General features: G+C 42.0%; 1 protein-coding gene across 2 annotated transcripts in view; it reads right to left on the bottom strand.

The window, feature by feature from the left end:
• The window catches only part of LOC109891951 (serine/threonine-protein kinase N1-like), a 42,573-nt gene extending 36,534 nt beyond the window's left edge, over nt 1-6,039 (bottom strand). The window contains exon 1 of one of the 2 annotated variants that reach the window (XM_031827679.1): nt 5,213-6,039. In XM_031827679.1, coding sequence (XP_031683539.1) covers nt 5,213-5,236 — 24 coding nt within the window. In that variant the 5' untranslated portion in view covers nt 5,237-6,039. The remainder of the gene's footprint in view (nt 1-5,212) is intronic. The other variant, XM_031827677.1, reaches the window with a different exon arrangement.
• Nucleotides 6,040-12,579: the final 6,540 nt, after the last annotated feature.

Below are 12,579 nucleotides of genomic sequence, written 5' to 3'. Positions count from 1 at the left end.
AGAGACAGCGGACGACTAAGTGGGAGAGTGAGAGAGAGAGAAAGAGAGAGAGAGAGACCAATACACCCTGATGGACTAAGCCCTATTATGTGCACTGGATAATATGGATAATGTGTCCCTTTCAAAAAAAACATTCTGACCCCCCCAGTAGAGACTTGATGAGGTATTGAGGGGAAATAGAACAATCAAGCCCAATCACTATGCACAGTATAGGTCTGCTCCAACAGGGATGTCAATCATTGCCAACGTGCCTGCTTGATCTCAATCAGCAATATCTCAGTATCTATGTGTAGCCAATCTACTGCTCCTGGACATAACATTCTTCTCCATGCTACAATCTACACTGAACAAAAATATAAACGCAACATGTAAAGTGTTAGTCCCATGTTTCATGAGCTGAAATCCCAGATCCCAGAAATGTTCCATTCACACAAAAAGCTTATTTCTCTCAAATATTGTGCACAAATGTGTTAACGTCCCTGTTAGTGATCATTTCTCCTTTGCCAAGATAATCCATCCATCTGACAGATTTGACATATCAAGAAGCTGATTGTGCAAATGTGCAGTTTTGTCACACAACACAATACCACAGATGTCTCAAGTATTGAAGAAGCGTGCAATTGGCAGGCAGGAATGTCCACCAGAGCTGTTGCCAGAGAATTTAAGGTTATTTTCTCTACCATAAGCCGCCTCCAATGTTGTTTTAGATAATTTGGCAGTACGTCCAACCGGCCTCACAACCGTAGACCACGTGTAACCAGGCCAGCCAAGGACCTCCACATCCGGCTTCTTCACCTGCGAGATCGTCTGAGATCAGCCACCTGGACGGCTGATGAAACTGTGGGTTTGCATAACCAAAGAATTTCTGCACAAACTGTCAGAAACCATCTCCATGGGAAGCTCATCTACGTGCTTGTCGTCCTCACCAGGGTCTTGACCTGAATGTAGTTCAGCTGCGTAACGTGGGCAAATTGTCATCTTTTTATGGCCACTGGCACGCTGGAAAAGTGTGCTCTTCACGGATGAATGCCGGTTTCAACTGTACCGGGCAGATGGCAGACATAACATGTGGGTGAGCGGTTTGCTGATTTCAACATTGTGAACAGAGTGCCCCATGGTGGCAGTGGGGTTTATGGTATGGGCAAGCATAAGCCATGGACAACGAACACAATTGCATTTTATCAATGGCAATTTGAATGCACAGACACACCGTGACGAGATCCTGAGGCTCATTGTTGTGTCATTAATCTGCCGCAATCACCTCATGACGCAAGGATCTGTACACAATTCCTGGAAGCTAAAAATGTCCCAGTTCTTCTATGGCCTGCATACTCACCAGACATGTCACCCATTGAGCATGTTTGGGATACTCTGGATCGACATGTACAACAGCGTTTTCCAGTTCCTGCCCATATCCAGCAACTTCACGCAGCCATTGAAGAGGAGTGGGACAAAAGTCCACAGGCCACAATCAACAGCCTGATCAACTCTATGCCAAGGAAATGTGTCGAGCTGTATGGGGCAAATGGTGGTCACACCAGATACTGACTGCTTTTCTGATCCATGCCCCAACAGATGCATATCTGTATTCCCAGTCATGTGAAATCCATAGATTAGGGCCTAATGCATTTTTTTCAATTGACTGATTTCCTTGTATGAACTGTAACTCAGTAAAATCTTTGAAATCGTTGAATGTTGCGTTAATATTTTTGACCAGTGTAAAAACAGAAATTGGGGATTGTTTGCTGGATAAATTAAACCCCATTGAAATGGTTTGTTTAGTTTTTGTATTGTCTAGGGGTTTTTCTAGTCTAGGTGTTTATGTCTATAGTTGCCTAGATTGGTTCTCAATCAGAGGCAGCTGTTTAATGTTGTCTCTGATTGGGAACCATGTTTAGGTAGCCATATTCCTTGGTTATTTTGTGGGTTGTTATTCTATGTTTAGTTGCCTGTTTGCACAAGTCATATAGCTTCACGGTTAGTTTTGTTGTTTTGTTCAGTGTTTGTTCTTTTCATTAAAAGAGTTATGTACGTTTATCACGCTGCGCCTTGGTCTCCTCATTATGATGACCGTGACAGTAAAGATCCCTAAAATATATGAAAGTCCTGCAGGGCCTATTATTATTTCCACAAAGTCAATGCATGTATCTTTTCCATCCAAAGCAATATTTTCTCTCTCATTGAAAAATGAGCTAAACATAACTGAAAAAGAAGAGAAGGGCCTAGAGGTAGAACAAGAGAATTCAAAACATGAACAACAAACATTTAGGCCCTGTTACCCTCCTCTGATGTGTGTTGCCCACAGTCACAGTGCTAGCTTTCCAGGAATCAGGAAACCTTCTCTTTCATGGAAACACTAACTAGGCCTACTTACGTCAGTCAAGAGGCCACCCCCAATTTTACAGTCATAAGCATTATTATGTACATGCCATTTTATTGAATACATTTAAAACAAATGATTGATCTCAAGTTTCTGGAGGAAGATCCCTGGGGGAAGAAGTCTGACAGTGGCACCATTGGAAGGAACTTACTGTAGCCTACATGTGTCCTTGATACCGGATTCTTACCTGACACTGACACATAGTGATATAGGCTTAGGCTACTTGCTGACCCAGTTCAGTGTTCAGTAGGTCATACTTCACATGATGTTGCACCGGCCCGCCCTGGGCATAAGTGACATAAGTGGTCGCTTTGGGCCTCCGGCCGCTAGGGGGCCCCGATCAAAAACATTTATTTTTTAAAGAACTCAGTCGGCGTCTCAACTTATTGTTGTGAGTTAGAATAGTATAATTCACATGGTGCAATTTAGAAATGCTGTTGTGCATCAGCAGTTATCTTGCTATGTCAATCACTGACAGTCACTCAATTAGCCCATGTCTAGCCAGCTATCTAAACTTGTGGTAATCATGGTCAAATTATAGACCAGGCACAAAGGGCACATGCCCAGGGGCCTTAACCTCCTGGGGGCCCCCATTGATTTTATTAGTCACTCTCACTCAGATATCATATTATCGTGGTATAAGTCATGGAAAATGTGCAGAATTGTAGGATATTAGCTTTAAAACTGCAAAAAATTTCTTTCTTTTTTTTTTTTTTCGAGAAATTAGCTGTAAAACTGCCCATTTTTCCCAAATTAGTAGAATTGCATGAAATTTGTTAGAAAATTGCCAAATGTTCTCTCCATGGCAAAATGTGTAGAATGCATGCAAACATGTTTGGGGCGGCAGGGTAGCATAGTGGTTAGAGCGTTGGACTAGCAACCGGAAGTTGGCAAGTTCAAATCCCTGAGCTGACAAGGTACAAATCTGTCATTCTGCCCCTGAACAGGCAGTTAACCCACTGTTCCTAGGTCGTCATTGAAAATAAGAATTTGTTCTTAACTGACTTGCCTAGTTAAATAAAGGTAAAATAAAAATGTTGACCCATAACAACATTTGTCAAATTGCAGGAAATTATATCTGAAACTTTTTTCTTTACACTGTCAAAAGGGGGGGCCATTCAAATGTTTTTCCGTGAGGTGGGGTCCCCAACAAAATTTTGCTTAAGGCCTCAAAAGGCAAAAATGCCTTGTAGTAAAAGATGTGGTGTCATGCCCTGACCATAGAGTGCCTTTTATTCTCTATGGCGTGGTTAGGTCGGGGTGTGACTAGGGTGGGTTATCTAGGTTATTGTATGTCTATGTTGGCCTGGTATGGTTCCCAATCAGAGACAGCTGTTTATCATTGTCTCTGATTGGGGATCATATTTAGGCAGCCATTTCCCCCACTGTGTTTTGTGGGATCTTGTTTGTGTGTAGTGGCCTGTGAGCACTCCAAGACTTCACATTTTCGTTTTTTGCTCTTTACTGTTTTTGTGAGTTTCATTTCAATTAAACATGTGGAACTCTACGTACGCTGCGCCTTGGTCCGACACTCATTATAACGATCGTGCCATGTGGTGAAATATGTTGGCACCCTTGCACATTACAATGAAGTGCAATGGAGCAGAATGTTCAGTTTTTTCTTTTCAAAACTGGTTGAACGGCTATTTATACCCTGTTGGCACCTGCAACTTACCAAAGGTTAAATAAATTACACAGTAAATGAGAATCACTGCCTCCAACCAAATTAATTGGAATTTTGAATTATTTAATTCAGGACATTTTTTTTACTTTGTTTTTTTTCTTTTCTTGGTTCTGTGCAGTTCTAAGTCAAACAAATACACAAGTAAACACAAAGTTGTTTCTCATTCAATTTATTTTAGAAGAAAAAAGGCTGCATCTACACAGGCAGCCCAATTCGGGTCTTTTGGTCATTAATTATTAGTTTGACCAATCAGATCAGGCCTGAAAAAGAGTTGATCTGAAAAGATCTGATGTGATTGGTCAAAAGAACAATTAGTGGGAAAAATGCCAAAACTATCGGGATGTGTATGTATGTAATATGTAATACACTACCTTAAAATAGAATGTGTAGTTTTATGTATCTTATTATTTGAACTTTGGTCTGACCCAAACTCAGTGGGTTTCCTGCAAGGCTGCAGAAGACAGATATTAATGTGTTGAGTTCAACCTGGTCTCTAATTTGTAACAATTCCCTCCTATGCAGTTTCCTGAACTGAGATGACACCTGTGTAAGCAGCATAAGGTAACATGACCTGTTTAATTAGGTCATTGACTCTGACACCCTTCACTGTAACTCACCTGAGTGGAACAACTATGTACCACAAGAAATGGCCCTCTAATGCTCCATACAGGTAATTTCTCTTCCATATGGTGGGTGAGGTTTAAAAAGTAGACGTGTGTACAGTATTTGTTGGTCTACACATCATCAATACGTCATTACTTGTGTTTACACCCGCACAAATATGTCAGACTGCTTTGGTAACACACATTGTAAGCACCTGCCATTATTATGCCCTGTTTGACCATTGCAAACATGGGGGACAGAAAACACCGACCTAAAGTTTCAAGGTGATGGTGTGGACTAAAGGCTCAGTCGGTTATAGTGGGCTACTACCGGTCTAAAACCACCATAGTACATTGGCCCGATGTACCAGTAGGGTATCTGTCTACCATCAGTCCCTGTCGTGCAAAGACGTCACCACGAACCCAATTAGAAGAATAGCCTACAAATATGACATGCACGCATCTCTTCGAATAGGACAAACGCAGGCTAACATGATATGTTAAATCAAGGAAAACCCCTGTCCAATGCTAACTTGGAAAACTTACTTGCATCAGGTCGTTGTTAGCCATCTGGTGTCTTGTGTATCGCACAGGCTACAACAGCGGTGGGATGACAAAGTCTTCTTCAATGTAGCAGATTCATTTTTATTATCAAATCATTTTAATGATCTACGACACCATCAAATCAGGTCCTGTCCGCTTGGAGTTATTTGCAGTCAAACATTGGCGAATACCCTCAGCACTTCAAAACGACAGTGAACTGTACGGAGAGTTAACGGGCGCCTGTCTCTGCCCAGGTGAGCGAGAGCATCGACAAAATGAACATCGTAGGCCTCTCATTCTCTTCTTTAGTCCATGTTCCAAAAGAGCAAGAAGTTACGTATCGCCGTGTCCACCTTTCAACTATGTTGTGTAGTTTGAAGGCTGACGTTGGCTGGTTCATCTGACATTCGACCCCATGTAATTGGAGAACATGACAGCTACAGAAATAATACTAAATGGACATCATTCAATTTTTCACTCACTCTCGAAAATCGACATTATTATTAGGCTATTATTTCCATGTATTGCATCGTCTATCCTATAATCGGGTTATGAACAAGAACCGTTGTGTCTACATAACATAGCCTCCCGCTTACGTAGCCTACCGCTCACATTATGATTTCCAGTTTAAATCCAGGCGAAATATCTATCCACAAAAGAATACCTGACATTTTCTTACTCTGAGAAAATTTATGCTATCCTACGGCACTCTTCCCTTTCTGAGAGCTCCTTTGTGCGTGCCTGGTCGTCAATCAACAGTATAAAAACGGTCTGATGCTCGTTGCTTGTGGGGGCAACTAACCAGTGAGGTAGCTGAGCGCAAGTGAGGGGCGCGCGTCTTATTGGTCATGTGATCACTACAATCGCAATAAACCTGTTGACGATAAATCACAATTTCGCGCCTTTCTTTAGTAATTTCATAAAGCGAGCCCTCCTTCACCACTTGGCACCCCTAAAAACGACCTATTGGTGATATCGCCTTATTCATATGGGCCGTGTCTGCTGACCTACCTAACTTACCATTGTTCATTTGTTGTAGTGGAACTAAATGGATTAAGAGAGAGACTTAATGGTATGGATTTAATATTGTACAGAGTAGGTTTAGGCTAAGCGACTCTTTGTCCGACTCTGGCCATCACTGAAAGATACTAGTGAAGCCTAGTGGTTAGCTGGCCAAACTGTTGCTCAAACTGTACATGATATTTAGTCTCAGGAAGGTTGCAACCTGGAATCGGGGGTAGACGTAACATAGTAAACGAAAATCCGTGACTCTCAAATTAGTATAATATGTTACATTATGTATTATGTGTGATATGTACAATTTGTATGATATGTTACAAATTGCAATTTGTTGTCACTAAAGTTAGCTAGGTGGCAAATGCTAACATTAGCTAGACTAGGAGCTAAGGTTAGGAGTTAGGTTAAAGGGCAAAGTAGTAAGTAGTTGCAAAGTTGCTAAAATGCTACAGTTGTCTGTGATGAGATTTGAATGCGCAACCTTTGGATTGCTAGACATTCACATTATACACCCACCGATCCATCACCTTCCTTTTATTGTTGCCTTCAGTAACCTTCGGTCTTATGTAACCATACCAAATGTAACAGATCATACTATTAGCCTAGTGGTTAGAGTGTTGGGACAGTAACCTAAAGGTTGCTGGATCAAATCCCCAAGCTGACAAGGTAAAAATCTGTTGTTCTTCCAGAGTAAGGCAGTTACCCCACTGTTCCCTGGGTGCTGTGGGTGATGATTAAGGCAGCCTCCTGCACCTCTCTGATTCAAAGGTTGGGTTAAATACAGAAGATCATTTCAGTTGAAAGCATTCAGTTGTACAACTGACTAGGTATCCCCCTTGCCCTAATTTAAGTGTTCTCTTTTAGTATGAGGAAAGCCTGTAAACCCAGACCCTAGGAAACCTGAACATTGGTACATTGTGGGAGGCAACCAATCATATATAGCCTACTTCAGTGGAGGCAACCCCTCTGTCTAGACAAGAGAGACTACATGGCATCAGTCTTTCACAGTAGGTTATGCTGTCAGCATATCAATGTGTTTGTTGCCATTGCCAAGATGGTTACAAAATAACCAAAAATAGGAAGAGCTAGTTGAAAGTCATTTTATTTCTTTATTATGGTCATATTAAACGTACTTAATGATACATGTATCAGACACAAGCCTAAAAATGATCTTAAATAGTGAATCACCATACAGTAGGCCTATCACAATCTACAAACACAATTTAATAGCAACAATTTAATAATCAAATCCTTGTAGCAAAATTGATCAAGAGTCGATGACTGAGTTGGAAAATAATATTAGGTTTTCCAAACTCTGATTAGGCCTATAATGTACTTAATAGTATGCCTCTGGTGATTATTTGAACTATAATGTTTGATGATGGCCAGTCATGTCTCTACAGATGTAGGATCTTCATTTGAGACGGTTTGCTACAGCAGGAAAATAATCCTGCGGCAACAGGAAATGTGAACTATGTGGATTATAATTCAAATTGATATTTCACATAAGGGAAAATCTAATCTGACATTTCAGAGTGGAAATTACAAACTTCAGAAGTCTTTATAAAACCTCAAATACACTACGAGTTTGTTTTTTGTGGGGGGAAATTGATTTTTGAAAGGTCTAAAACCAAATCAAAACTGTAGAAATGAAAATGGATGTACATGTATAGGCTCTTCACTCTGTCCAGCTTGATAACAGTAATTGAAACGAAAGCTAGACAGCGAGGAATTCAAGCATTTATGGTCCCTGGACTATTTTCTTCAAGCAAATAATACATTTTTAATGCGTCCCTCCGGACCTCAGTGAAGACCGAATGCGTCCCTCCGGACCTCAGTGAAGACCGAATGCGGCCCTCCGGACCTCAGTGAAGACCGAATGCGGCCCTCCGGACCTCAGTGAAGACCGAATGCGGCCCTCCGGACCTCAGTGAAGACCGAATGCGGCCCTCCGGACCTCAGTGAAGACCGAATGCGGACCAAGGGCAAAATGAGTTAGACACCACCGGTTTAAAGGACAATGTATTACATAAATATCCTTTTCACAAATGCTGCATTCAAACTGAAATAAGTTGTCATACACAGCATCACATACATTTATAATATCACCATGTGGATACATACAGATATACTTTAAAAAATATTAGCCTACCTGTCAAAATAGTTTCATAGATGTGCTTGGACAATACTAATATTTTATATCCTACGGTACTGATAATGGATAAAGACCGATTACATGGGTTACAGTATTTATTTACAGTAGTCTAACTCAACCATTAGGTGGCAGTGTTCATCTACCTCTATTTAACAAACGGAACTAAAAGAGGACATACAGTATAAGCCTTTATTAATGAATGCAAACAAAACATTTATAGATACTACATATACCTGTATAGATGCTAAAATCAGAACAAACTTGCATAAATAAACAACAATTCTCATGAAATCTAAACTAAATTATGTGCTGATATTACTCATATTGCACAATTCACCATACATTTTTGATTGCACATAACAGTAGAATTATATCAAATGTATTAACAAAAAATGTATCAAATTTTACATCCCGACTAAAACCCTACCCAGACATTTTGTAGCCTTCCCAAGTAGGATGTACATACATGACATACTATAGTAGACCTGACACCAAAGTAATACAAGCAGGAATCAAAACTGCATGAGTATTCAGAACTCCAAAACAGAGACAGGTGGCTCACAGATCAAATCAATTTGTTGATAGATCAACTGTTGACATGATTGAGATAGATGAAGGATATTCATTTGACAAATGTAGCCAACATGTATGCAAGTTTGAGGCTTCAGGAACCTAGTTTCCCCCTACATTAAGCCATTATGGCATTGGTCAAACACAGCACTTATTTAGTACAATGTTAAAGTCCTTCCAACACTTCATATCCAGTTTCCCATCTCACAGCATTGCCTCATCACTACTGCAAATAACTCCCTCTCCTGGGGCGTATTTAATAAAGGGCAATGTATGTTGATGTAATTCTCTGAACAGTTTGTTACATTTTTATCAGTGCGTGAGTGTTGTGCTCTCACTGTGTGGTATTGTCGCTGTCTCAGACTTCTCTATCATGACATCATTTGTAACCTTGGAAACCCATTGAATAAAGGCCAACACAAGAAATGAGGTTATAGCTTTGGAATGCAGGGTGGAATGCAGGGTGGAATGCCCCCCCCCCCCCCCCCCCCCCCCCCGCCGCTTCCACCAATCCTCTCACCACCACTGTGAAAGGCAGAGCAGAACAAGGACATCCTACTCTCACCCTCCCTCTTTTCCTGTGTGATTGACAGCCCAATTATTTTGAGACATTGCTCTCTCCTTAAAAGGGTGTTCTCCTACAAAGGATTGCGTCATTTCAAAGCAGTCCATTTGGTCCAGACCGTAGCTAGCAGCAGTATTTTCTCCACATACAAAACAGCTTCTCTGAGGATTTGAAGCTGATGATAATTTAACACAACCAAGTCTAATCTAGTCCCACTTACCTGTAACATTTTAAATAATTAACAAGTGCACGTTCTCATAACTATCGCCCAGAAAAAGGTTCATACTATACAGTTAGTCAAATTTGGGTTTTGGTTCAAAGCAATAGAGATAAAATACAAAATATATATATAGTAATCCTATGTGTAGTATTACAGTAAATTAGATGCATTACCAATGGGAGCTGTGCCATTCTTAATTCTCGACTGATGAAGAGTGTTAATATATAGCATTCTCTGAAGATTATTTTTACAATACAGTGAATGTGGATTTCTATGTAGATATGAAGTTAGAATGTATAGCATGCCCTTTTTGTGACGTGGTGTGGTTTAATCAGTGTACCTCACTGTTATGTTGGCCCATGTCATGAATTTATAGTGTGGAGATGCAGTGCCAACTTGTGTCGTGTGAATACAGTATGCAGTGCATAGATATGACAGTGATGAGTGGTGTATCCTCCTCCTTCCCTGGCTTTCAGTGCTGTGTCTCCAGCTCCACTACGGTCCATTCTCCCTGGGGGGAGCTGCCCTGGCTGTCTGGGGAGTAGCTGCTGACAGAGGTGACAGTGGCAGAGGGGGGACTGAGCGGGGGTAGCAGGTTGGGCCACATGCTGCTCTCCAGGGGGCTCAGGGTACCCCCGCTCCCCACAGGCAGCAGGAGCAGAGGGGGGCAGCCCCTGTCCCCGGACAGCAGCAGGGTTTGGTTGATGAGCTGCTGGACGATGTCCACCTTCTTGCTCCAGTCCAGGTCCGTTGGAGGAATGGGACGCTGCCCCTGCTGGCGTGACTCTGGCCAGGTCTGCTTGGATGTCCACTTCTCCTGCTGCATCTTTGTTTCCCTCTCTCTGTTCTGCTTTCTTTCCTGACCCTCGTCCTCCTCCTCGCTGGTTTCCATTGCCTCATAGATGGTGCATAGCCCAGAGGATGGGGAGAGCATGACTGCAGATGGACTCCTCAACTGCTGCTGTTGTTGTTTCTGCTGCTGTCTGAGCTGTTGTTTGAGCTGTTGCTCCAGCTCTAGCTGCCACTGCAGCACCTGGCGGCGGTGTCTGTGCTCCTGCTGCTGCTGCTGGAGTTGGAGCTGGAGGAGCTCCCGACGCTGCCTTTCCAGCTGCATCTGCTGCTCCTGCCTCAGACACTCCTCCTCCAGCCACTGCCTCTTCTGCCTCTCCTGCTCCTGCCGCTCTCTCAGGTGCTTCTGGTGCTGCTCCAGCCTGCGCAGCTGACCGTTGGCTACAGCTGCAGACTGGAGGGACCTGGAGGTGGTGTCGGTGGGTCTCCTATTGCACTGCTGCTCTGCGATGTAGTGGCCGTTCACTACGAGATGAGGAGGAAGCTGGATGTGGTCCTCCTCCCATAGGCCCACGGGTGGCGCATCCCGATTCTTCTCCTCCAGTAGGCCCACGGGTGGCTCTCTCTGCTTCTGTTGTGACTGGTGGGACTCTTCGGTCTCCGCTTCGTCACTCTTGGGACCTCCTGCTAGACAGTCAAGATAACTTGGGATGTGCGTTAGAGACGCATGCACCAAAAAGGAGGGGTAGGACAGCATCCAGGGCCAGAGGATTCAAGGAGAAGAATCAAAAGGAGTGGAGGGAAGACGTAAAGCAAAACGAGGGATGTGCTGAGGGATTGACGTCTTTACACAAAGGAATAAAGCAAACACAAACAGAAACCTGTCTCGATCAGGTGAAAAAGGACAAATAAATGAAGTGTTTGACCAGTTTACTATTCTGTTATACATTGGCTCATCTAAGTGTTATAACAAACCTAACAGTCGTTGTATTCTGTTATTTTTGGGTATACATTTGTGGTGTGGAAGGACATATCAAATTCTTACTGATCAGACCGTCACATCGAATCTTTGTGGTCTGGCTTCAAATGTCCCCGAGGGTAATAGTGACTGAGTAGTGGAAAACGAGTACAGACGATGGCATGCATCCTAGACTCATCCTAAATCATCCCTTAACTTATTGGAACATGCAATGACTCATTTAACACAACATCTGTCTGATTGGAGTACTTGCCAACATCTAGGACCTAATCTAATACATATTACATAACCCATCTACTATATAGACTATCAGTACTAGAGTCAAATGAGGTCTAGAGATTGCTCTCAAATCATTTGGAACAAAGGTTATGAAGATGACATTGAGTTGAGGTTGAACTACAATTGTTAAATTGTGGAGACACTTCATGGATTTATCAACAACTACAGTACATGTCTATACATTTAATATAATACGACATTTCAGACAGTTCCTGACATGGGACAGGACATTAGCTAAACAGATGTAACAGCAGTGGCCAATCACATCTTAAATGTAATCTTAAATGCCTTCCCATATGTGTCTGGTAATTGTAACCCCGGAAACCCAGAACTAAAATCTCACGTAATTACGTCAGAGTTTAGGTAATTTACATCAATTTGCAACCCATTCATACAATGTAATAAAGTGGTGTGCAACATTGTTGGTAATCATTTTGACTTAAGTCTTTGCCCTCAAGATGCTGGCCTGAAACTCAGAACTATATGTAGCCATAATAAAGGATCAAGATCACATGACTAGGAGCAATTAATCTCCCCTGCCTCTATGATCTGGCATTTAACCACCATTAATCCAAATGTGAATTGACACACTAAAAAATGTCCCAGGGAAATATCCCCACATAAAGGCTAGATTTTGATAACATGAGAATTAACATGCAAGACCTGACAAGCCAGGGACTAGACAAAGAAAATGGGGAACAAGGGATTAACCATTTTACATAAGAACTAAATCATAAACTATGATGAACTCTGATGAAATCATAAAAAAATCATAAACTATGATGAACTCTGATGA

The sequence above is a fragment of the Oncorhynchus kisutch genome, linkage group LG6 (assembly GCF_002021735.2).
Source record: "Oncorhynchus kisutch isolate 150728-3 linkage group LG6, Okis_V2, whole genome shotgun sequence".
Taxonomy (NCBI): Eukaryota; Metazoa; Chordata; class Actinopteri; order Salmoniformes; family Salmonidae; genus Oncorhynchus; species Oncorhynchus kisutch.
The sequence above is the reverse complement of the archived record's forward strand: the minus strand, read 5'-3'. Positions and strand labels throughout refer to the sequence as shown.